Genomic DNA, 26,955 nt, shown 5'->3' on the forward strand with positions numbered 1-26,955 from the left:
GGCTATACCCACGTTGTCCACTTTGGAAAGGCCACCAGCCCCATGTGGCTGTGCAACTGAAATGGGCCAGTCCGAATTGAGACATGCTGATGTGTGACCCATACCCAAAATTTTGAAGACTTGGGGGCACCTGGGTAGCTCAGTTAGTTAAGCATCAGACCTGATTTTGGCTCAGGTCATGATCTCAGTGTTGTGAGATCGAGCCCCATGATGGGCTCCGTGCCCAGCGGGGAGTCTGCCTGGGATTCTCTCTCTCTCCCTCTGCCCCCCCACCCCCACCCTCCGCTCACTCACTCTCTCTCTAAAATAAGTAAATAAAATCTTTTTTTGTTAAAGATTTTATTTATTTATTCGACAGACAGAGATCACAAGTAGGCAGAGAGGCAGGCTGAGAGAGGAAGGGAAGCAGGCTCCCTGCAGAGCAGAGAGCTCTATGCGGGGCTTGATCCCGGGACCCCAAGAACCTGACCTGAGCCGAAGGCTGAAGCTTTAACCCACTGAGCCACCCAGGCACCCCAGTAAATAAAATCTTTAAAAATATATTTTGGATATATTGTGTTAGGGAAAATATAGCATGACTGTAATAATATTTTATATATTAAGTATTATTATATAATATAATAAAATATATTAGTAGCATTATTACAATACTATATTAATATAGTGTTAATATGTTAATATACATTTTCTATATCATGTAATGCAATTATGTTTTATATTATCTAATCATAAATATAATTTTGTATAACAATTATGTAACATTGTTATTCATAAAATACATATCTAATATTCATATGATATAATTAATATATCAGTATAATTGTTAACATATAATTATATCAAATACATTATTATTTAATCTCTTTTTAATTTTTTTTTAAGATTTTATTTATTTATGTGAGAGAGAGCATGAGAGGTGAGAAGGTCAGAGGGAGAAGCAGACTCCTTGCTGAGCAGGGAGCCCGACGCAGGACTTGATCCTGGGACTCCAGGATCATGACCTGAGCCGAAGGCAGTCACTTAACCAACTGAGCTGCCCAGGCGTCCCTCTTCTTAATATTTTTAAGTTAATGTATTTATTTAAGTCATCTCCACACCCAACGTGGGGCTCAGGCTCACAACCTTGAGATCTAGAGGCTCACCCTCCCCTGAGTCAGCCGGGCGCCCCTGGTTCTCCTTAATTTTTTAGAGTGACAACTAGTAAATTGAAAACTACCGGGGGACTCACATCATATTTCTGTCGGACGGTGCTGGTCTGTACAATATTTCTAGCCAATCCACACACAAGCACACACACACACACACAAAACACCAGAGAGAAATGTTTTAAAGTTATTTATAAATAACATGACATTAAGATGTTGTTGGTTTTTTTAATTTTCATTATTCAAGTGCTACAGACTAGTTTTTTCTTCTTTAAGAAGAAAAGCAGGGGGAGGAGCAGCAGGGGTGGGGGTTGGAGAGAATCTAGGCAGACTCCCCACTGAGCTCAGACAGTGCCTCCTCCCAAAGCGGGGCTTGATCCCAGGACCCCAGATCATGAGCTGCCAAAATCAGGGGTCAGACACTTAACCCACTAAGCCACCCAGGCGCCCCCAGGCTTTTTTTTTAAGTCGAAATGTTACATGATTGATAGAGCATTCCTTGAAAGGGCAAATGTGGAGAGCGGAATCATGGTTGTCAAGGGTCCAGGTTAGGGCTGGGGGGCTGGAGGGACATGGGGGGGGCTGACAAAGGGCATAAAAGGGATGCCAATGGTGATGAACATGTCCTGCCCCTCGAGGGTATCAATGTCAACATCCTAGTAATGATCATTATTTTTAAGGTTATTTATTTATTTATTTATTTATTTGACAGAGATCACAAGTAAGCAGAGAGGCAGGCAGAGAGAGAGGAGGAAGCAGGCTCCCTGCTGAGCAGAGAGCCCGATGCGGGGCTCGATCCCAGGACCCTGGAATCATGACCCGAGCAGAAGGCAGAGGCTTTAACCCACTGAGCCACCCAGGCACCCCAAAATCCTAGTAATGATCTTGTAACATCATTTTGCAAGAGCTTCCCATAGTGAAGCAGGTCAAGGGCACACAAGATCCCCTGTATCATTTCTTACAACTGCATGGGAATTCACAGCAAGAGCAAAATTCAAAGTTTCTTCATGTCTAAAGAAAAGTTTCTTTTCTTTCTTTTTGAGAAGTGCACACAAAACAGCAGTTTATGAAGTAAAAAGTCAAATTTCCCTGTGACCATCTTACCCCGAGATCCCCAACCAACGTTTCCCAACCTCTCCTTCACATCTGCTTTCCACCAGAACCATGTAACATCTCTTGACTTCATGCATTTTCTCAAAACCCAATTACGTAACAGTTTAACTTGCTGCTTGTCTTTAAACCAATTCGCTGAGAAAAGCTTAGCCAGTGCATTTTGCCTTGTCCTTGACCAGAATATGTTTTGAGAGGGTCCTTACAGTTTTTTTTCCCCATGTATTTATAAAATAAATACATCACTATTGTTTAAAGGTTGGAATGTTTCCATGTGTCTGTTTTCTCTGTGTCCAATGTGTTCTATTCACCACCTTACCTCGCGCACAGACAGACAGACAGAGGGGACACCCGTTGGGGGAGCTGCCAGTAATACCGGTTTCTGCTTGTTTCCAAAGCCCTTGGATGGAAAGAAAAGTCGAGGGTCCCTAGAGGGACCCGTTCATCCTGCAAGCGCAGGAGGACCCGTCTGGGAAAGATGGAAAGGAATGGAGGAACGTTCACTCAAACATCAGCACCGCACCAAGGGCTGGGGGCAAAAGAGGCAGAGAGAGAAGGGACAGGCGGGAAAGGGGGGTGAGCACTGAGCAGATGGGAGGGAGGCTGGGAGGCCCTCTCCTCACACCTACTGGCTCTTCACGGCTGTGGTGTCCACCGTGGAGAGGGTGAAGGACTTGCTGTCCCTGCCCAGGGACTCCTCAGTCAGCACCTGCCGCAGCCTGGCCGGGAGGGACTTGAGGAAGCGGCTGTGGAATCCCTGGGCGGCCACCACGTAGATGATGGGGTTTATACAGCAGTTGATGTAAGCAAAGGCCACACACAGGGAGTCCAGGCTGGACACGAAGGCAAAGTTCTCCGAGTTCCCGGGGAACACCGCCAGCATCAGCCCCGTCACCTGGTAGGGCAGCCAGAAGACGAAGAAGCTGGTCACCACGGCCACCACCACCTTGAGTGTCTTGGTGGAGCGCGTGGCCCTGCGGCTCCAGGTCCGGAACAGGAGGAAGGTGTAACAGATGGTCAGCGTCACCAGCGGCCACAGGAAACCCACGATCAGCCGGAGGAGAGCCACGCCTCTCTCCACCAGGACCCCATTGGGGCCATAGTCCACACCGCAGGTTGTCCGCAAGGGAAAGTGGTCAGTGCGCACCCGGCGGAAGAGGAAGGAGGGGATGGTGAGCAGCAGGGCCACGATCCAGGCCACGCCGCAGGTCCCCCAGGCCAGCCGCGCGCCCCGGTAGTTCTGGCACCAGATGGGGTTAAACACCAGCAGAAAGCGGTCGGCGCTGATGGCGGCCAGGAGCAAGATGCTGGCGTACATGTTGAGCAGGATAAGTGAGGGCAGGATGTGGCAGGCGGCGTCCCCGAAGGGCCAGTGGCCGTGCTGCATGGTGGCAGCAAACAGGATGGGCAGTGCCAGGCAGGACAGGAGATCGGCCACCGCCAGGTTGAGAAACCAGATGGCATTGATGGTCCGCTGGAACTCATACCTGGTCACCCAGACCACTAGGGAGTTGCCCGGCACCCCTATCAGGAAGACGACAGAGAAGAGCACCAGGGCGATGATGTCGGGAAAGAACAGCCTGCGGGTGCTGGGAGACTGGTCCACAGGCATGTTGGGGTCCAGGGTCGCAGTGCCATAGTCGTACTCAGGGGTGCTGTACTCCACAGACGCCTGGGGGGAGTCAGAGAGGCAAAGGGAGGGTGAGTCTGCGGACCGGCACCGGACACCCGGTGGAGCTCTGCAGCGGGGAGCCCCGGTGTCTCCCCAGGAAGATGGGGGTGTTGAGGGCTGAGACTGCGAAGGTGTCAGACCACTTATAAGAGTGGGAAACCCTTCCACGCTGATGAGTCCCCCTGCCGCGCTCTTGCTGCGTGCTGAAGTCTCTGGATGGCCCTGTGATCCAGCAACCTAATGGTTAAAATCCAATCCTGATTGGTCAGTACTGTAACACAGGGCTTCTTAGCTATTTTTAAGGTCACCAACAAGCTGAGATGAGAGTACTGGGTAGTTACCCCATGGGCACCCACCATCGCCACCGTCAGCCCCTTTTGCTGCCTTCCGCTCACTGAGGCAGCTCCCCAGAGAAGGCAGTGGCTCCGCAGGGCTTCATAGACTCTGGCAGAGAATTTAAGGGAGGGGAAAGGGAGAACCAAAAACACTCAGGGGCACCTGGGTGGCTCAGTGGGTTAAGCATCTATCTGCCTTCGGCTTAGGTCATGATCTCAGGGTCCTGGGATTGAGCCCCATGTCAGTCTCCCTGCTCGGCAGGGAGTCTGCTTCTCCCTCTCACTCTCCCTCTGTGTGCTCTCTCTCTCTCTGTCAAATAAATAAATAAAATTAAAAAAAAAAAAAGAATGATAGAGACATGTCAAAAGGACACAAAGAGAGCCTGGGAGAGACCCCTAGTTGAAGATGATCCAATTTGAGTAAAGAAGGAGAAGGAAGAAGAGGAGAAGGAGAAGAAGGAGAAAAGAAGAAATGAAACACATTAATATATAAAGATCTATGAGTTCAAAATGATAACAAAAACAAGCAAACTCATTGGTCACTTTTTTTCTGGAAAGGGAACAATTTGGGCATTTATCCTGCCATTTTTGCACAAGGTAAATTTCAGGGAAAGCAAGAGTTAATGGGGGAAAGCCATCCTTTAGAGGAAAACCTAACAATGATACCTGAAGAAGGAAGGACAGACTGCAGGAAATGATGGGTCTTGATGAGGACCATCAACATAGATAAAACCATCGGGTGAAAGGCTGGTGGGAGTTTTACAACAAACAGGCTGGGCTCGTACCCCAAACCAGCCAATCAACCTCAGTGTCCGGAGAAGAGAGACAATCAGACATTCTGTTCTATGTCAGGTGATGCTTTAGAAAGGACGCGGCACCGCCTTTGAGTAATTCTTGCCAAATGAATGACCGTGAGTCTAATCAAGGTTCTAGATCAAAAACTACCTGTCTTGGTGCACCTGGGTAGCCTCGTTGGTTGAGCATCTGACTCTTGCTTTCGGCTCAGGTAGTGATCTCGGGGGTCGAGCCCCATGTTGGGCTCTATTCTGGGCATGTAGACTGCTTGGGATTCTCTCTCTCCCTCTGCCTCTCCCCCTACTCTCTCTCTCTCTCTCTCTCTCTCTCTCTCAAAACAAAACAAAACTACAGTCCACAGGAAAAGTGGGGGAGAGAGGAACATGGTAAATAACACCATAGGGATGAAATCAGACCACAGGAAACTCTAGAGGACAAATGATCTGTTTACTCCCACAAATAAATGGCATTGAGAAAGAAAGAGAGAGAGAGAGAGAGAGAGAGAGGAGAAGAAAGAAAAGGGAAGGGAAGAGAGGAAGAAAGAAAAGGGAAGGGAAGAGAGGGAGGGAGAAAGAAAAGAAAAAAAAGGAAAGGAAAATGTCATTGGTGAAAAGAGATTTAGAGGCATATCAAGCAAAGGTAATACAGAGACCTCATTTGGACACTGATTGGAAGAATCAGCTGCAAAACCAGACTTTTTTTTTTTAATTTTAAAGATTTTATTTATTTATTTGCGAGAGAGAGCAAAAGAGCACAAGAAGGGGGAGCAAGAGAGGGAGAAACAGACTCCCCACTAAGCAGGGAGCCCGATGTGGGACTCGATCCCACGACCCTGGGATCATGACCTGAGCCGAAGGTAGACCCTTAACCATCTAAGCCACCCAGGTGCCCCTAAATTAGACATTTTTGAGACAATCTGGGACACTTAAAAATGGAGTATTTGACAACAGTAAGGAATCGGTGCTAGTTTTATTGAGGGCAATGTGGTTTTTGTGTTTATGCTTTAAAAAAAGGAGGGGAAAGGCTGTTTCTGATAAAGATACATTGCTGGTAAAATACCACGTCTTGGATTCACTTTAAAACACTCCAGCAATGGAGCACACCTGGCTGGCTCGGTAGGTGGAGTGTGCAACTCTTGGTCTCAGGGTTGTAAGTTCGAGCCCCATGATGGGTGTAGAGATTACTTTAAAAAAAATTTTAAAAACTTTGTTTTTCTTTTTCAGAGAAAGGGAGTGTGTGCACATGCATGCAAGTGAGCTGGGGTTGGGGGGAGAGGGGCAGAGGGAGAGAAAGAATCCCAAACAGGCTGCACACCCAGCCCGGAGCACTACATGAGGCTTCCATCTCACAACCCTATGATCATGACCTGAGCCAAAATCAAGAGTCCCACCCTTCACTGGCTGAGCCATCCAGGTGCGCCCCGCCCCCCACCCCCAATTTAAAGGTCTTTAAAAAAAAAAATTTTTTTTTTTTTCAAAAAACACTCCAGCAAAAGAAATCGCTGGGAAGCAGGAGACAGGAAGGGAGGGGAGGACTGTGGGTGACTAAGAAGAGCAAAACACTGATAACTGTTGAGGTTAGGTCACAGGTCCCCTGAGGTTCATGGTATCATTCTCTCTACTTCTGTGTGTTTGAAAAAAAATTTTTAAATATGGTTTTATTTATTTATTTGACAGAGAGAGACACAGCGGGAGAGGGAACACAATCAGGGGGAGTGGGAGAGGGAGAAGCAGGCTTCCCGCTGAGCAGGGAGCCCGATGCAGGGCTTGATCCCAAGACCCTGGGATCATGACCTGAGCCGAAGGCAGACGCTTAATGACTGAGTCACCCAGGCGCCCCTGAAATTTTCCATAATAAAATAAAATAAAGAGCAGAGGGGACCTGAGCCCTTCTTCCCAAGCCGAGCTGTTCCGAGTACCATGTTCCCCAAGAGAGAGTCTGTGAGTCGCAGGAGAGCTGGAGAGAGCCTCGTAGGCAAATCCGTGCCCCAGAGGCACAAGACACAGCGGCAAAATCCCCATAGAATGATTATGCAGAAGCATCCAGCATTTACCGGGCGCTTACCAAGTGCCAGACATAACATAACCTCTTCCGATCCTGGCCACGCCCCCTAAAAGTTGGTGCTATTAATGTGCCCATTTTCTCAATGCGGACCCGGAGGCATAAGAAGGTGAAATAGCCTGTTCTGGGTCACAGGGTTTGGAATTCAAACCTATACAGGCTGGCATGCAAACCCGGGTAGGCTGCCCCTGACCATTTCCAAGAGGGGCTATGGATGGAGGAGGAAACTCCAGTGGCAAACTCTGTGGCCCTGAGGGCTAGCCCGCCCGTGAAGGCCACTTTGTCACCAACCTGGAGAAAGGAGACAGAGAAGAAGGGAAATGGTTGTCATAGAAACCTCCAGAGCTGGACACCTGGATTTACAGGCTTTGGTTCCTACCCCCCAAAACACCCACCTGGTGGAGTATTTAAGACGACAAACGTTCTGGGACCCAGGCAGCCGAGTGCCTGGCGCTCCACGTGGGGACAGGAAAGGGCGGCTAATACAAACATTATTTCTCGATGTTATGATGATCAAAGAGCTCATATCTTTCCCTGAACCACGTTTTTATTTCTCAGTCCCTTTATGTTGCTGGAAAGTGGGCCAGGCTGGTGGCCCCAGGGGGTCCTGGCTGGTATGGAACCCTATCAGGGATGACATCATTACTCAAAGGGAAAGGGTCAGTGTCAGCTGAGGAGGGGAGGAGCAGCATGTGGTAGGTCCACCCCATAAAATAGGATTGAGCCCTAAAAAGGAATGAGGCCAGCCACCATGGGTATTTCTTCGGGGGTGACTTCTTCTGGGGTGATGTTCTAGAAACAGAGCTCACGGCCACATGACACAATGAGTGTCCTACAAACACCACTGGATCGTACACATTAATACAGTGAATTATACGTTATGTGAATTTTACTCAAGTTAAAAAAAAAAAACAATGCCACTGTCATGAACCCAAGGGAGGGGTGAGGGATTGTTTGTTCCTCATGAACAGGACCCACACAGGCAGGACAACCAAATGCCGTGTGACATGCTGGGCTGGAGCCCAGGGCAGAAAAAACCCATTCGTGGCAAAGGGCGTGTTTGAACAACAGAGCGAGTCTGCATAGGGTCTGCAGCCTAGACACTAATATTCCACCAAATGTTAATTTCCCGACAAGGGTAACTGTGCTCTGTTTCATGTCCGTGACCACGATCACTCTTGAGAAATGAACACTAAGGTATTTGGGGGCCCAAGGGCGTGATGCTTACACTTACTCTCAAACTGTTGAGAAAAAAAGATGGCCCCAAGACATAGATACAGATGATAGATTGAGGATAAAGATGGGGAGACGACTGATTGATAAAGCAAATTTGGAGACTCTGGTAAAGACTAGATTACATGGGAGTTCTTTGTGTTTTTCTCGTAATTTTTCTGTAAGTGTGAAAATTGTTCAAAAGACAAAGTTCAAATTGTTGAGATATTCTAGGACTAAATAGCCCCGGCTGGGAGCCTTACACCTACCCTCCCCCCCCCCCCCCCCCCCGCCCCAGTTCCCTGGCTCCTCCCCATTTTCTTCTGGGACCCACCCCCCCATCCCTCCACTCCCCCACCCCCATCCCCATGCTCCGTTTACTAAAGGGTTAATGCCAGGCACAGCAGGGGGCCCTAGACACCACCACCCCTCTCCCCACCCCCACCCCATCCTCCCCACCTTAGCAGCTGCTCAATACTGGGTGCATGAAGTTTTTGCCCGAGTGACTCAGACTCCAAAAGGGGAGCATCCCTCCCCACACCCTGCTCTCCAGCTCCCCACGCCTCACATCCCCTGACAAAGTTCCTTCCTGATGTGAGCTCATGGGGCCCTTTTCCCTCCCCTGACTTTGAGGGCAGGAAAAAAAGGAAAAAAAAAGTGCTGATTCGAACACCCTGCGGCTTTCAGGATCCTCCCAGTGCAAGTGGCTTGAAATGTTGCGCCCTTGCGAGCATCCCTACGAAGATGGGAAATAACCGGAGTGTCCAGCAAGAGGGGACTGGCTAAGTGGCAGATGACACATCGGGAACAACAGACACCACCATCTGGGAGAGTGAGGGGTTGATGCATGGCTGGGGACGGAGCTCCAAGGTCCTGGGGAACCACTGCCAGAAAGCAAGGGCCACCAGGGGCGCCTGGGTGGCTCCGTGCCTGGAGCACACAACTCTTGATCTCAGGGGTTGTGGGTTCGAGCCCCAAGCTGGGTGTAGAGATTACTTAAAAACAAACAACAACAAAATATACATATATAGGTACTTTTTCAATAAGTGAATAAAATAAAATCTTAAAAATAATAAAAAGCAAGGACCAGAGGGCGCATAAAGCAGCCGACCTGAGAAAGAAGACTCTCGCTTCCTCTCCCTCTCTCTCCTTCCCTCCTCTGTATCTCCATCTCTACTTCTAGCCTGTACCTGTCTCTCTCTCCCCAGAACAGCTCTAGAGGCAGATAGAGGAAGCTTGTACCAGTGGTTAGCCCCTGGGGGGTGGGGGGGGAGGTGGGAAGTGGGGGAGGGCAAGGGAGCAGGGGGAGGGGCGGGGGCTTGGGAGGGCAGGCACTGGAAGGAAGCATTTCACCATGTATATTTTCGTTCCTCTTGTATGAGGAACCATGGCCGTGCGTGCACTGCCCGTTCTAAGAAACAGACATCGTACAACAAAGATAAAAGAATTTGTGGTTCCATGGTTCTAGGCAGGGTTCTTTGCCACACTGATATTAGTCAGCTAATCAGCTGGGGGACCCTGACCCACCAGGCACCTACCCGCAGAGACATTGCGGTCTATAAGGAGGGATGAGTGAAGCCCCAAGGGGCGAGGGCTGAGTGTTGATGGAGAGCAGTGTGGGGTGAGGACGGGCTGTATCCCCATCCAGTAAGAGCTTTCTGCACCTGTCCTTGATGGCGGCCACCAGCAACATATGGCCACTGGGAAAGTGAAACGGGCTGACATTTGGGCGGTTTAATTAAATTTCAATAACCACACACGTGACTAGTCGCTGCCCGATTGGACAGCGCAGGTCTGGGACTACAAAGGGGCCACAGTTCCGAGCCCTTCCCAGGGGTTAGTTCATTAACGAACTCATAACAGTATTGACGTCCCAACATCCAGAAGTGTGGGATACTACTGTTCCTAAGTCCACAGGCCTGGGTTTCTTTCCCCGATATTTTATACTTAAGTAACCTCCACCCCCAACATGGGGCTCAAACCCTCCACCCCACAATCAAGAGCCATACCATGTACCGACCCAGCCGGCCAGGCACCCCCTCACCAGCCACGTTAAGAGGGTGGTGGCCGTGAGGAGACGTGCACGGATCAGAGAACGGGGTGAAGGAGAGGCCACGGGACTTACAAGAATAGCAATCATCGTTCTCAAGCTCTATTCTAAGCCCTTGGCTTGTATGAGCTCGTTGAACCCACAGAACAACCCTATGACAGTTGTCACTGTTGCAACAACCATCTCACAGATGGGAAAACTGAGGCTCCTCTTAGAGCTTAAGAGAGCTTCCTGAGTCCTCCCCGCAGGTAGCAAGTGGCAGAGTTGAGAGAGAACTTCTGAGAGCTTGACGCCTGAGTGGCTACATGGTACAGGGCGCTGGGAGGGTCGGGGTTGGGGGGGCGGGGCAGTGCGTTCAAAGCCACAGCCACAGGTGAGAGCCAGGGAATGTGCTACCCACCAGAACACGAAAGAAGGCCAGCGTGGCCGGCAGGGGGCCAGGATGAGGTTGGAAGGGCCACCCAGGCTATCCATGCTCAAGAATTTGTATCTTATCCTTGGGTCACGGGGAGCCATGGGGGGAGTTTGAGCTACAGAAGGGCTAGGTTAGTTTCAGTTTACAAAGATCCCTCTGGCCACTGTGAGATGGTGAGATGAGAGGCAGCAGGACCAGAGAGGAGCTGAGAAGGAGCTCCAGGCCACTGAAGATGGGAGCACAGATGGGGGGCAGGGGTTCATGGCCAAGAGGAGGAAGCAAAGAAGGATTTGAAAGCACTGAGGAGACACAATCCTGCAAGTGGTACGCCATAAACTCTGCCCCAGGCCCTGGCCTCCCTCTCCTGGCTTCCTGTAGGGGATCCTTCTATGCACCCCCATCCTTCCAGGAAGGGAAGTCTTGCCAACTGTGCCCACAGAAGAAAAAGAACAGACTCCCTTAGGGACACTGTCAGAGCCACAAAATCCACAGGAGACAAGGTCTGCTTCCCCTTCCCCTGCCACAAACTACAAACATTCCTACAACCACACATCTCTGAATAATCCACCCACAGAACCCCACGGAGCCATCAGAGGTCGCGTCCCCAGAGAAATGGGATATGAGAGTGAGGTGGGCATCTTGTCTCCAATCCTTTTTCTTGAATGCACAACCTCTGTGACCCCCTCAGCGCTCAGTTTTTAAACCCTGCAAAACACACAAGCCTCCAGTCCTTGGAGGGACGCAGTGAACTGCCTCACGGTTGGCAAAAATTGGCAAAAATCAAAGAATTTGGATGGGGGGGCGCCTGGGTGGCCCAGTGGGCTGAGCCTCTGCCTTTGGCTGAGGTCATGATCTCAGGGTCCTGGGATCGAGCCCCACATCGGGCTCTCTGCTCAGTGGAGAGCCTGCTTCCCCCTCTCTTTCTGCCTGCCTCTCTGCCTACTTGTGATCTCTCTCTCTCTCTGCAAATAAATGAAACCTTTTAAAAAGTTAAAAAAAAAAGTTAGATGGGCAGGTGAGGGGACAGGTAGACCCTCTCCTGCACTGCAGATGGGACATACAAGCTGGGTGTGACTTTTGGCAAGACCCGTTAGGATAAAAATTGCCCATGGACTCAGCCTTGGCAGTTCTGGAGACCCAGACCTGGGGCCAATGATGTAACTTTGGCTTTAAAGGCAAAATATAGGAAACAACTAAGATTCTCCATTGAGAGGGGATGGACCCGCCCAGTAGACTATTATACGGTGGATAAAAAGAAAGAAGGAATTCCCTGGAAATACACAGGGATGATAACAGCATCTTCCTCATAGATGTAAATGCAAAGAGTCTAGCACAGGGCCGGGGCATACAATAAGTGCTCAATAAATACTGCTTAACGATACTCTATGTTAATCATGAAAAAAAAAAAAAAACAAGATGTAGGCTAAGGTGCAGAATGTACTTCTACTTGCAGGGGGCAGAAAGGATAGACACATCACAAGCATTGAGCGCTGACTGTATGCCTCGTAAGAGCTTTCCGAGTATTATTTAATACTCTCAACAAGCCTATGATGTTGGTTCTAATTCTGTAGGATTGTTCCTCCCGTCTTCAAGGTAAAGAGAAGGAACTCCAAAAAAGGATTCGTGTTTTGCGTGGGAGAGGCAGAATGTGAAGCGTATTTCTATTTGATACCCTGGCCAAACTACCAGCTACCTCATTCCCTGCACCTCTGTCCTTGAGCACCTGTAGACTTTCTGGAAGGATCCACACAAGCCGGTGTCCACAGTCGCTTCCGGGGGCCGTGACAAGGAGTCCAAGGCTCTGGGCTGGGCAGGGAGAGTGACTTCTCACTGAACACCCTGGGTGGGTGGGTGGGATCATTTTATGGAAAGGAAAAGAAGGTGAAGCCCTTCGCTGGTTTCTCAAAGTCCAGTTGGTCCTGGTCAGGCCTCCAAAGTGGGATGAGGCAATGCCAAGCCCCTCCCTGGTCAGCTACTATGTCCTCCGTTTCCTCTTTCACCCCGATGAAGCAAGACGAGAATGAGACAAGGTACCAAATCACAGCCCTGCCTCTCTCGAAGCCCGTCCTGGGGGCACAGGTACACATGGCGGGGGGAACCTCCCTGAGCCTGGAGACCGTCTCCTTCTGACACCCACAGAATCCACGGGACAGCCTGGGTCAACCACAAAGGACCCGGGCCATTTCTGCTCTTGCCTGAGCCTCAGTTTCCCTGTCTCTACAATTCAGAACATCTGAAAGTCAGAATGAGTCACTGTCTTTCTCCCAAGCCCGCTCTTTTCAGCCCCCCATGCTTCCCTCCTGCCATTCCTGAAGCCTGAAAGACCTCCTCTGGATCTCTCCACTTGAGGAAGGGCGTCATTGGATCAGTCCCAAGGCATGTGTGTCCTGCCCTGGGGACCTTTCGGATTCCAGCCCTAGGGCATCTTGGTGTCTCTATATTCCCTTGACAGTCCTTCCTTCTTAGCTGCCTCCCAGCCCCGGGGGAGTCTGAGATGAGGGTCAGGGAGAAGGGAGGAGACGGAGGACAGAGAGAGGAGGAAGGACAGGGAGAAAGAGTGTGAAGGGGAGAGGTGGAGGGGGGAGAGAGACCCAGAAAGGAGAGAGGGAAGGGAGGTGGTGCCGGTGCCCATGATCCCTCTGGGGAACTCACCATGTTCAGGTCTCCCAGGGTCCCCGCTGATCAAAGGTCCCTCCTGCCCACAGACTGTGGTTTCTAAGCCCCAGGGGAGGGTGCAGAGCGCAGGGAGGAAATGACCAGTCTTTCCCCTCTGGGGTTCTTATTGGTCTGTGTACTGGGCACCCCATCTGGGGCACTCACCCAGAGAGTTCTGAACACCTCCTTCCAGTCAGAGGAGGGAGGCTGGGCTTGCAAAACTGAGGAAGTCCCTCGCCTGACAAGGGTGTAATCCAGATAAAAGAGCCCCTCCTCCGGCGTTCTAGGCTCAAGCCCTCTCTTGGCCTCAGTTTCCCCATTTGGGGCCTTCTAGGGCCCCCGGTGGCTGCAGAAAAAGCTCAGAGGTCCAGCTGGCTCAAATTCCCCGCAAGGATTCTGGGGAGCAGGAATGGTGAGCCCCAGCCTCCCGGCCAGGTTGCTTTGAAGCCCAGAGAAGCAGAGCAGGTCTGTGGAGGCGGCCCAGGCCTTGGGGACTGGTACATCCTCCTGCCTTGGGTTTGGAAGGTGGCCAACAAACCCAGGAATGTATCCTGTCACAGATCTGGAGGCCAGAAGTCTGAAATAGGGGCAGCAGCAGGGCCGTGCTCCCCAGTCCCTGGAGGCACTAGAGGGGAAATCGGCTCCTGCCTCTTCCAGCTTCTGGGGACTTTGGTTGGTGGCCATCACTCCAATCTCTGCCTCTGGGGTCACATCTCGTACTCTCCTACGGTGGGTCCCAAACTCCCCTCTGCCTCCCCCTTGTGATTATATTTAAGGTCCCTCTGGATAATCTAGGATAATCTCCCATTACAAGATCCTTAACAGCAGGGGCGCCTGGGTGGCTCAGTGGGTTAAAGCCTCTGCCTTTGGCTCAGGTCATGATCCCAGGGTCCTGGGATAGAGCCCCGCATTGGGCTCTCTGCTCGGCGGGGAGCCTGCTTCCTCCTCTCTCTCTCTGCCTGCGTCTCTGCCTACTTGTGATCTCTGTGTGTCAAATAAATAAATAAAATCTTTAAAAAAAAAAAAAAAAGATCCTTAACAGCAAAGTCCCTTTTGCTATTTAAGGTCACGCCATGGGTTCTAGGAATTAGGATGTGGACATCATTGGGAACCTTCCTGAGCCTCCCCGCGATGAGCGTGGTTGTGATGATAAGCACAGAGACAGGCTCATTTTCTGTGTCTTCTCCTTTTTTAAAAAATTATTTATTTATTTATTTGACACAGAGACACAGAGAGTGTGGGAGGCCGCAATAAGGCTTGAGATGAGGACCAAACCAGGCCCTGACTTGTGCCTCCTTTAAAGTCCGAATAACCTAACAAAAGGTTTAGGACGGGAAAAGTTGAGCAGCACTGAGAAAGGGTCTGTGCTATGTGTTGTGCGCTCGCCTACATGACTTCCCACAGGCTTGCTAAGCAAATGAGAACAATTCAGTTGGGGTCCAAAGTTCGTTGCTGGTCCCTGCTGCCCTAGTACAGCCCATAAATGACTTTCAGGTTTGCTGTATCAATACAGAACAATTGTACCGGCTTCAGCCATTTGGGGTCACGAGGTCTGCTTATAGTTAAATGTGAAACTTATTATAGAAACTCGTGGTTTAACTAGACACAGGTGTATTACTTTTCCTATTATCACTATATATATGGCCTTAGTGCTTTGAATAAACTTAGCACTGTTGGACATCCTCCTCAGTGCTCCTCCTGCCCCCATCTCTTTGCTTCTCGAGTTCTTTTCTTCATCCTCTTACCCTCACGTTCCTGGTCGATTTGTCACCGGCTGCGACAAGAGAGAGCACGAGCAGGGGAAGGGGCAGAGGAAGAAGCAGACTTTCTGCTGAGCAGGGAGCCTGACCAGGACTCGACCAGAGGACCCTGAGATCATGATTGAGCCAAAGGCAGATGCTTAACCCACTGAACCCGCCCAAGTGCCCCTTTCCTGTGCTCTTCAGCAGCTCTGGAATAAAGCACCCAGGTCTTTTCTCCACAAATAGCATTTTTCTCCAGCAGCCTTAAACCTTGTAAAATATCTAGCTTTCTTTTCATGGCAAAGGTAGTCCATGAGCACTGTAAACATTTGAGCAATGCAGAGATGCACTACTCCAACCAAAAAAAATTTTTTTTCTTTTTTAAAGTGACAAGTCTCCACTCCATCCTTCCGAATCTCCTAGTGAGTTTGGAGTGTGCTAGACTTTTAAAAAGTGTGGTATTTGTACTTGGGGACAGACACGCGGGTGGACAATGTTCGGCAAGTTTTAATTGCGCTAAATGAAGCTGCGTGGGGGGTCTACATGGACTCAGCACGGATTTGGAAGGTCCCTTGGTGAGGGTTTTGTGCCCATTGAGAGGAGGTGTTGTTACACACTCTGGCCTCAAGGGGGCGCCTGAGCTGGGGGAGACTCAGCCAGGTCACACCCCCTTGATGTTTTTTAGGATTTTGGACCAAAGTTGTGTATTGCCTTAAATTACGGGTTATTTTTCTTTTTTAAGATTTTATTTATCTTTATTTGAGGGAGTGAGCAGGAGTCAAGGGGAGCGGCAGAGGGAGAGGCTGAGTAGGGCGAGTGACCAGGTACTTGATTTCAGGACGCTGAAATCATGACCTGAGCTGAAGCGCTAACCCACTGAGCCACCCAGGTGCCCCAAATCACAGGTTCTTAACGTTTTCTATGTCTTAGACCCTTGGTGAAGCTATCAACTCAGATTTTTTTTTTCTTGCAACTTATTTTGATGTGATTTAATTGGAACTTAAATTGGAAGTGGCAAGGAGAATAAAAGCAACACCTGTACACCCTTCACCCAGATTCACTCATTGTTGCATTTGCCCCCGGGTGCTTTCTTTAGTATACTCCCACTGTATGCTTGGGGGAAGACAGGCTCTTGATTTCAGCTTAGGTCATGATATCAGGGTCAGGGGATCCAGGCCCCCCTCGCACCCTCTGCCTCCGGCTCTGCACTCAAGGGGGAGTTGACTGGAGATTTTCTCTCTCTCTCTCTGCTCCTCTCCCCTCTCTCTCAGATATTAATTAATTAATTAATTAATTAATTAAAAGAAGAGCATACCCAGGAAGCTCAGTCAGCTGAGCAGCTGATTTGATTTCTGCTCAGTCATAATCCCGGGGTCATGAGATGGAGCCCAGCATCTGGGTCCCTGCTCAGCGGGGAGTCTGCTGGAGATTCTCGCTCTCCTCTCTCTCTCTCTCCCTCCTCCTCTCCTCTGCTCTCTCTCTCTCTCTGAAATAAATCAATCTCAAAAAAAAAAAAAGGATAAAGGCAGTGGGGGAGGGAGGAAGAGGGTGGAAGGGAGAGATATTTGTCTTAAGAAACTGGCTCCCCCGATGGTGGGGGCTGGGAAGCCTTGGGAAGCTGACAGAGAAGGTCCGCATTAATGTCTATAAATCTCTATTTTTGCATTTTCCTCCAGAATCACTTGAGGGTAAGCTGGAAACCCCGTGGCTCTTCACCACAGGGCAAGCAGGAAATGTACTACTGATACAATCCTCTGTCCTCCTCCAAATTTTAAAGCTACTTACATAGGACACAACAAAATCTGAAGTTTTAGATGTCTTATAAGATTCCTTTGTTAGAAGAGTGCCTGGGTGGCTCAGTGGATTAAGCCTCTGTCTTTGGCTCAGGTCATGATCCCAGGGTCCTGGGATTGAGCCCACATCGGGCTCTCTGCTCAGTGGGGAGCCTGCTTCCTCCTCTCTCTCTCTGCCTGCCTCTCTGCCTACTTGTGATCGCTCTCTGTCAAATAAAGTTGTTTTTAAAAAAAGATTCCTTTGTTAGAAATAATATTTATAGGGGCAATTTTACGATGCAGAATCATATCTGCTTTCCTGAAATTATGGAGGAAGGATGAAAGATTTTTTTTATGTTGCTGAGATTTGTTCTTACTAGTAGTTAGAAAGACTGGGAGTTTCAAAATAAAGTGCTGGGATTCTTTCAGTTTGCCCTGAGAGTAAAAAAAAAAAAAAAAGAAGAAAGAAAAGAAAATTGGTAGTAGATCTGATGACTCAGAGTGCAAGAAGGTACATTATTTATCTTCAACGAAGGATTTGTACCTAGACTCCATAAAGAATTCACAGAGGGGCGCCTGGGTGGCTCAGACAGTTGAGCGACCAACTCTTGATTTCAGCTCAGGTCATGATCTCAGGTTTGTAGGATTGAGTCCCACTTGGGCGCCCGGCTCAGAATGGAGCCTACTTGAGATTATCTCTCTCTCTCTCTGCCAGTCCTCCCTCTAAAATAAATGAATGTGTCTCTTTAAAGATTTTATTTATTTATTTGACAGAGAGAGTCACAGCAAGAGAGGGAACACAAGCAGGGGGAGTGGGAGAGAGAGAAGCAGGCTTCCTGCTGAGCAAGGAGCCAGATGCGGGGCTCGATCCCAGGACCCTGGGATCATGACCTGAGTCAAAGGCAGAAGCCTAATGACTGAGACACCCAGGCACCCCTAAATAAATAAATCTTCAAAAAAAAAAGTTCAAGGACAGACAAAACTAGATTTTGCTGTCATAAGCCCAGATAGACGTTCTTCTTGGGGGGTAGAAACTGTAAGGGGTGTGGGGCTGAGTGGGTCTAGGGAGTGGAAACTTGCTTTTCCTTGATCTGAATGAGCCAAAGGCAGAGGCTTAACCAACAGAGGCAACCAGGTGCCCTGAGACACGTTAATTTGTACTCACATCTCCTGGTGTCTGAAGTTGGCTGGGCCAAGCGTGTGGCTTGAGCCTCCGTGGCCCAAAGAGGAGCAGCTGAGGCCAGCCACCACCCTGCCAGCTACCACAGGAAGCCCCAAGCAAGACACATGTTGGCCACTCACCCTGAGGCTCCCACGTGGTGGCCACAGGGCCCCCTGAGGAAGGATGGGGTGGGCCCACTGGCAGCAGTGGTTAGGCCCACACCCAACCAGGGTCAGGATCTTCTGACCCTGCCCAGACTGACTCCCAGAGCTTCCAGTCCCTGCTGAGTGGGGAACCAGGTGGTGACAGGAAGGCGGGGGTGGGAGGCAGGGGAGGCTGGGAGGAGGCCAGGGGCCAAGGAGAGGGCCTCTGGAAGGCCATGGGAAAAGAGCATCATCAGCAAGACAAAGTACCCCACACACTTCCAAAGAACCAAGCCAGATCACAATGAGAAGTGCCAGGCCTGACTGAATATAGAACATGGTAATTAGTACTCTGAACTTTCTAGAAGTTTCTAATCCTATAATAGCACAGATGTGAAGAATGTGAGCATCTCTGATCCTAAAATGTCAATCGTAAGATATTTTTGTAAAGATTTAATTATTTGAGAGAGAGAGCATAAGCAGGGAAGAGAGGCAGAGAGAGAAGCAGCCCCCCTCTGCGCGCCGAGCAAGGAGCCCGATGTGGGACTCGATCCCAAGACCTTGGGATCATGACTTGAGCCGAAGGCAGATGCTTAACTGACTGAGCCCCCGAGGTGCCCCCTAACATACCTTTTTTTATTTGTGTTCATTTATTTTGACGTTATTACAACACATTCCATTCTTTTGAACGTGGAGTCCTATACATCTTGACAAAACCCTAAGCTGAATTACCACTACCACAAATGAGACCCAGAAGAGTCTCATCACCCCCAGAAAACTCCCTCAGGCTACCTCTCTTTAGTCAGCCCCTCCCCCACCTGTAACCCTAGGCAACTACTGATCTCTTCTCCATCAGCAGAGTTTTGCCTTTTCCAGAATGTTCTATAAATGGAATCATACAGTATGCAGCTTTCTGAACCTGACTTCTCTCACTTAGCACAATACATTTAAAATTCATCCCTGTCACTGTGTGTAGCAAAAGTCCTTCTTAACCTTAAGCGGTATTCTGCTGTACCGATGGGGGGCAGATGGTTTATTCATTAGTCAGTCTGAAGGACATTCAAGTCATTTCCGATTTGGGACGATTACTAAAAAAGCTGCTGTCAGGGGCACTTCAGTAGGTGGAGAGTTTAACTCTACATCTCGGGGCTGTGAGTTCGAACCCCATGTTGAGTGAAGAGATTACTTAAAAATAGAATCTTTAGGGTGCCTGGGTGGCTCAGTCATTAAGCATCTGCCTTCAGCTCAGGTCATGATCCCAGGGTCCTGGGATCAAATCCCAAATAGGGCTCCGGGCTCGGTGGGAAGCCTGCTTCTCCCTCTCCCACTCCCCCTGCTAATGTTCTCTCTCTCGCGCTCTCTCTCTCTCTCTGTCAAATAAATAAAATCTTTAAAAAATAATAAAGAGGGACGCCTGGGTGGCTCAGTTGGTTGGACGACTGCCTTTGGCTCAGGTCATGATCCCAGGGTCCCGGGATCGAGTCCCACATCGGGCTCCCGGCTCCATGGGGAGTCTGCTTCTCCCTCTGACCTTCTCCTCACTCATGCTCTCTCTCACTGTCTCTCTCTCAAATAAATAAATAAAATCTTTAAAAAAAATAAAAATAATAAAATGGTTTTTAAAAAAAAAAAGAAAATAGGGCAAGATATGGAGAGGACTCACAGTTTTGCTTGCATTTCCCCAAAAGCAGAGAAAATGACTGAGACAATGATTTAGGAGATGGTAGTTTATTTGGGGGTTGATTTCAGGAAGCGGGAGTGAAGAGGTAGAGAACAGAGCCCAAGAGAAGGGCGAAAGGCCAATAAAAGATGTGTTAGTCACCTCGGTAAAGTTTGTGGGCACCTGGGGCTCGATGCTGGGGACCCTGAGAGGAATCAGGCAGAACATGTCTCAGGATCTTCCCACGGAAGGATGGGGAAGCTGGGCATTGATGCCACCGCTCTGATCCTGCTTTGGGTATGGGTTGCCCCAACTTGGGAGATCGTAATCTCCTCCCACTTTGGGGGCCACACCTGAAGTCCAAATAAGTTAAAGCCAGAAAAAGCTGAACGGAGAGGCTCACTCTGTGCTGGAAACCATCAGCCCCAGCTGTGGGTGAACCAAGGTGGGGACAGGAATCCAGTGTCTACCACACATGGGTGGTCCTTGACAATTTTTCCCTTTATTTTTTTAAACCAGAAAATTGTCTCTTCTCTGGCCAGATGCAGTAATTCGCTACCTATTTTTTTTTTTAAATGAATAGAAATCAGTTTCTCTGCTTCACTTCTAAATCAATGCTCAAAGAAAAATAATGTAAAACTATCAAGTTTAAAGATGACTGAATGGGTTACCTTTTCCAAAGCACCAAATTTTCGGCATGCCCGGGAGGCTCATGTATTTCAGCCAGGCGTGGAAGAAACAACACCCAGTGAAGTGGAGCTAATGGGGCAGGTAAAGCAAGCATAATAAATATCCTCAGAGAACTAAGGGAGGTTATTGAAAATTCCAAGCCAGAAGAGGATGTTATGAGGTAGAACCTAACTGGAGACAAGGGATATCAACACTATAATTGCTGAAATAAAGAACTCAATAGGTGTGTTAAATGGCAGGATAGACACAGCTCAAGAATACATGAGGGAGCTCAAAATGCTAGCCCGGAAGGCGCCCATATGGGAGGGAGGGAGGGAGAGACTTGAAGTAATAATGTGAGATATGTGGATGATATAAATGAAAGTTCCGGGTTGCCCAGCTGGCTTAGTGGGTGGAGCATGGGACTCTTGATCTCGGGATCCTGAGTTTGAGCTCCACCTTAGGTGTGGAGATTATTTAAGGCAATAAAAATTTTAAAATAAATAAATAAATAAGGGGCCTGGGTGGTTCAGTCGGTTGAGCATCTGCCCTTCAGCTTGGGTCATGATCCCAGAGTCCCAGGATCAAGGCTGGAGCCCCACATCAGGCTCCCTGCTCAGCAGGGCATCTGCTTCTCCCTCTCCCTCTGCCCTTCCCCCCACTCCTGCTCTCTCTTTCTCTCTCTCTCTCTCTTAACTAAAGAAAGAAAATAATAATTAAAATAAGGTAAAATCTTTTAAGAAATAAAATTAAGTTCTAACTTCTATCCTATAGAATCTCTCTGGAGAAAAGAAAGTGTAGATAGGGACATACTATGGGAAAAAAGTGTTAACTAAGAATTTTATAAGTCATATTATTACAAATAATAACTAAGAATATCAACCAAGAACTAAGGACACAATGCCTCATACTGAAATGTTTATTGTATGATGAGCAAGAAAGATTGCATGGGGGAGATTAAAAAAAATAAATATTAGCCAGATTTTAAAATATCAAAGTATTAGGGAAAACCACAAACGTCTCCAGAAAAGGGAGACTCTTTTTTTTTTTTTTTTTTTTTTTTTAAAGAATACAGGGGTGTTTGGGTGGCTCAGTTGGTTAACCGTCTGCCTTCAGCTCAGGTCATGATCCCAGACTCCTGGGATCGAGTCCCACAAGCTCCCTGCTCTCCTTCTGCCTGCCGCTCCCCACTTTGCTCATGCTTTCTCTGTCTTGCTCGCTCTCTCTGAAACAAATATATAAAATCTTACAAAAAAAAAAAAAAAAAAGAAAATCCCCCTCCCATAAGAAAGAATACAAATCAGACTGTCATCCGACATTTCCACACCAACTCTAGATGCTAAGAGATAACATAGTAACATCCCCCATGTGATGAAAGACTGAACAAGGGTTGTATAACCAGATGAATGAAGGGGATACTCAAAAACTCGGAAAATTCCCCTCCCATAGACCCTCTTTGAAAGAACTCAGGACAAACAAGAAGAAGAGTTAATTCAGGAGGAAGTGACAAGTTTTAGAAACAAGGTGAGAAACAAAATAACTAGTGACCACAAAAATAAATGCTTGTCCACACAAGTGCAGATAAAACTCACTGATGTCAAAACGGGAGTTGCAGGATATAGATGGAAGGTGGGGGGAGGATGGACAAATCACACTTAGACTCTTATCTTGTTTGGGGGAGGACATACATACTGATATGCATCAAGCACAGATAAGAAGGGCGCCTGGGTGGCTCAGTCAGTTAAGCATCTGCCTTGGGTTCAGGCATGACCCCAGGGTCCTGGGATCAAGCCCCGCATCGGGCTCCCTGCTCAGCAGGGAGTCTGCTTCTCCCTCTGCCTCTGCCTCTCCCCATGCTCATGCTCTCTCCCACTCTCTCTCGAATGCACCCTTTCTCTCAAGTAAATAAAATCTTTAAAAAAAAAAAAATCTCGCCATTTATGACAACACAGATGGACCTTGAAGTCATAATGCTGAAATGAGTCAAAGAAAGACAAATACTGTACAATCTCATTTACATGTGAATATTTTTAAAAATACAGGAAAAAAAGATTGGTGGTTGCAGGGAAGCGGGGTGAAGGTGGTAGAAAGGTACAGACATCCAGTAATAAAATACTTAAGTCCCATGGATTCCAGGTACAGCACCATGAGTATAATAGATAATAATGTATTACAGGGGCGCCTGGGCAGACTCAGTCCATAGAGTCGTGATTCTGGATCTCATGGTTGAAAGTTCAAGCCCCACCTTGGGCATAGAGACTACTCAAAAATAAAATCTTAAAATAATAATAATTATTATTATAATAGATTATGTATTTGAAAACTGCTAAGGGAGTAGATCTTTTTTTTTTTTTAAAGATTTTATTTATTTATTTGACAGAGAGATCACAAGCAGGCAGAGAGGCAGGCAGAGAGAGAGGAGGAAGCAGGCTCCCCGCTGAGCAGAGAGCCCGATGCGGGGCTCGATCCCAGAACTCTGAGATCATGACCTGAGCCGAAGGCAGCGGCTTAACCCACTGAGCCACCCAGGCGCCCCAAGGGAGTAGATCTTAACAGGTCTCATCACCAGAAAGGAAAAAAAAAATTGTTAACTATGTATGTATGGTGACAGATGTTAACTGAACTTATTGTGGTGATCGTTTTACAATACATACAAATACTGAATCGTTAGGTTGTACAGCTGAAACTCATGTAACGTGATCTGTCGATTTTACCTCAATTTTAAAAACAATTCCAAATTCATGGAGGTCTTTGCAGGCGGATAAACCTTTGTATGTGACTGGACAGGTTTTTGACCCCTCTGCACCCATCCCACATCTATAAAATGAGGGGAAAAAATATACAGCGCATAGGGTTGTTGTCAGAATGTTATGATCAAATAAGAAACACCTCACCATAGTAAAGCTTTTTATTTATTTTTTAAAGATTTATTTATTTATGGGGGGGGAGCAGAGGGAGAATTCAAGTAGACTCCCCAGTTGAGCACAGAGCCAGACACAGGGCTCGATCCAACGACCCTGATCATGACTTGAGCGGAAACCAAGAGTCCAGCACTCAAGTGACAGCACCACCAAGGTGCCCCCATAATGAAGCTTTTTAAATGACTGTAGTGCTTGTGGAATTGAGTGAAAGCTGAGGACGCAAAACCGAAGCAAGACACGTAATTCGTTTCTTGCTAAATCCATTGGAGTATATAACAGAGTTGCTATGTGCTATTTTTTAAACTTCATTAAAGTAGAATTGATGTGCCCTCAGCACATCTCGAGAATGAAATGTGTGAAACCTTCACCACAGTCAAGTTAACAAACATTTCCATAATGCCCAGAAGGTTCTTTGTGCTTCTGTGTAACCGATCACTCCCTCCACCCTCCGCCCTCAGGAAACCACTGATCTGCCTTCCAGCACAAGGGATTAGTTTGCATTTCCTAGAATTTTGTTTGCATGTATAGAATGTCCAGAAGGAGGGGATTTGCCTTGCCTGGCTTCTTTCCTTCATGCTCTGGTGCACGTATAGCCCATTCCTTTTTCTGGCGAACTGTAGCCCACTGTAGGGGTGGTAGGCAGAAGCATGGCCCCCGGGTGCTCCCTGCCCTGGTAACTGATCCCCCAACAAAAGCTCCGGATGCCAAGGCTCAGGGGAGCCTCCCTGGTTGGCAGTACACCATGTGCGTGTGGTCGCATAAAACTGCCAGGAAAGGTGAGCACTGTCCCCATAATCTGCGGGGACAGACAAGCAGAAGATCGTGCCTGATCTCTCCCAGATGCTACCCTGCACACCCTTCCCCTTGGCTGACTCAAACCTCTCTCCTTGCCCTGTGATAAGTCATGAACACGATGATAACAGCTCTTCCAGGTTCTGTGAGTCACTAAACACGAGCGTTGTCTTGGGGATGAGCGACAGACGCTCCTGTCTTGGGGGGGGGGTGTCTCTCAGCTTCTGCGCCTCTCAGAATTCCCAAGCTTTACCTCCATTTGCTCTCCATCTTCAGCTTTCTTTCCACTCCCCAAACCCAGATATCACCCACCCCCCAGGACTTCCCCTGCTCCAGTCTTCTTGTCTCCCTCTCTCTCTTCTCCACTTCCCTGCCTCACCCCTTCTGTTCCCAGCCAACACCACTCCACATGCTACTCCATTTCTTGGTTTGGCTCTCTCCGTGGCTAATTGCACACCACCTGCTTGTCTCTTTCTCAGAATTCTCATCCCCTCTCTTCTTAGTGCGTCCTCCTCCTCTAAGTCAGCCCAGATTTCAGCATTTGCTTCTCTCCATCCCTCTTCCCTTGGCCTCTGTCCACCATCCAGCCTCCCGTTCCTCCTCCATCCAGGTCTTTCTTCAGCCCCAGACCTCTTCCCTGTTCCATGTCACTGTCTCTCAGTGTCCTTGCCTCTCCCTGGGTTCCCCCCACCTCCCTGTCTCTCCTTTACCCAGCCTCTGGGGGGGCTCTCCATACCCTCTGACCCTCGCTTGCTTTGTGTCTCTAAGCCACTTCCAGGGAACTCAGGCCCTTCCAGCCTCAGCCCGTCAGACCCACCATCTGTCCTTCTCCCTTCTACCTTGGCATGTTCATCCCCTTCTCTCTCTTCACTCCATCTCGTCTTCTTTCCCTTCTCCTCCCTCTCCACCTCTCAGTCTCCCGTCTTCCTCCTGATCTTCTGTTTCTCTCCTCCTCAGCCCCTGACCACTTTTCCTTTCCGTATCACAGCCCTTCCTCCACTCCTCTCTTCAGTCTCCCTCCTTCCCTACTCTATAAGGGTTCTGTCTCTCTCGGAACCTCTCTCCCTCCACTTCTCTCCATATTTCCATCTCTCCATCTCTCTCTTTTTTTTTTTAAGATTTTATTTATTTATTTGAGAGGGAGTGAGTGAGCATGAGCAGGGGGAGCAGCAGAGGGAGAAGGAGAAGCAGACTCTCTGCCGAGCAGGGAGCCTGAAGCAGGACTCGATCCTGGAAACCTGACATCATGATCTAACCCAAAATCAAGAGTCAGACGCTCAGCCAACTGAGCCACCCAGGCGTCCCTCCATCTCCCCATCTCTTGACATCGCTTCACACCTCCATTTCTCTTTCACATTTGGTCTCAGAGACTCCCCACTACCCAAGGTGCCACAGCCCCCCTCCCCCAATATCTCAGTGCCAGCTCAGCTCCCACCCTCCCACATGCACTGTCCCCTCTGTCACCTCCCTGCCCCTGCCTGACATTTTGCCTTAAGAGCCTCCAGAGTTACAGCTGCCCCTTCTCTTTTAACAAAAACCACATTTGATTATTCTTATCACAATGAAGTGGGGGACATCAGAACACCATCAAGCAGAAAGCAGGTAACAAGAGACAGTCCCCTTGGTCCTTATCAAATTCAGAGCAAGCACTTCCTAGGTGGTCACCTACATTGCTTCTATCCTCGAATAGTAAATTTTCAGTCACCCACAGTCCCGAGCCCCAGGCATCCTGGGCAGCAAGGAGAGGCAACAGAGAGATTTCTCAGGCTTTGGGCATCACCCTGGAAGAGAACTGGATGACAAAGGCTAAACATCTTGCCAGACCGTTACTGTCACTCTAAGAGGAGCTATGAAGAGCCCAGGGTGTATCAGTTAACTATTGCTGTTGATATAGACTGAATATTTGTGTCCCTCCCCACATTTCTATGGGAAAACCCTATCCCCCAGTGTGACAGAATTAGGAAGCAGGGACTTGGGGGTGATGAGATCACAAGAGTTGAGCCCTCATGAATGGGATCAGGGCCTTTATTTTTTTTTAAAGATTTTATTTATTTTCAAAGATTTAATTTATCCAAGAGATTGTGCATGCACAAGCAAGGGGAGGACCAGAGGGAGAGGGAGAGAACTGCAAGCAGACTCCACACTGCGCACAGAGCCCGATGCAGGGCTCCATCCCATGACCCTGAGATCATGACCTGAGCCAAAACCAAGAGTTGGACCTCAACCAACTAAGCCACCCAGATGCCCCCCAAATTTTATTTTTTTAGGTCACCTTCACACCCAATGTGGGGCTCGTACTCACAACATCAAGATCAAGAGCCATACGCTCCACTGACTGAGCCAGCCAGGTGCCCCCAGGGTCAGTACTCTTACACACGGGACCTCGGGGACTCTCACTCTTTCTGCCACAGGAGGACACCACGAGATGATGGCTGACTGCACACCAGGACGCGGGTACCTGCTGGCATCCTGATCATGGACTTCTAGCCTCCAAGTCCATGAGAATAAATATTTGCTGTTTTAGCCGCTCGGCCTTTGGTAATTCACTCTAGCAGCCCGCATGTAAATATCTCCAAATATGAATGGCTTCAAACAATACCTTTGTTGTTCACAGGTCTGCGGGTTAGCTGGATGGGTCTTTTGG

At 48.7% G+C, this 26,955-nt stretch overlaps 1 protein-coding gene across 2 annotated transcripts; it reads right to left on the minus strand.

The window, feature by feature from the left end:
- Window positions 1–1,969: 1,969 nt before the first annotated feature.
- LOC111160717 (complement C5a receptor 1) lies at window positions 1,970–26,955 on the minus strand. Of its 2 annotated transcripts, none has more exons than XM_022524033.1 (2): window positions 26,911–26,955; window positions 1,970–3,927 (listed from the first exon to the last, which is right to left on the minus strand). In XM_022524033.1, exon 2 carries the CDS (start codon window positions 3,865–3,867, stop codon window positions 2,881–2,883), a length of 987 nt encoding a protein of 328 aa, XP_022379741.1. In that variant the 5' UTR covers window positions 3,868–3,927; window positions 26,911–26,955; the 3' UTR covers window positions 1,970–2,880. The 2 variants fall into 2 exon arrangements, with proteins under 2 accessions (XP_022379741.1, XP_022379740.1); XM_022524032.1 differs by lacking the exon at window positions 26,911–26,955 and adding an exon at window positions 13,448–13,643.

The sequence above is a fragment of the Enhydra lutris genome, unplaced genomic scaffold (assembly GCF_002288905.1).
Source record: "Enhydra lutris kenyoni isolate GAN:26980312 unplaced genomic scaffold, ASM228890v2 scaffoldscaffold77, whole genome shotgun sequence".
NCBI classification, from domain to species: domain Eukaryota; kingdom Metazoa; phylum Chordata; class Mammalia; order Carnivora; family Mustelidae; genus Enhydra; species Enhydra lutris.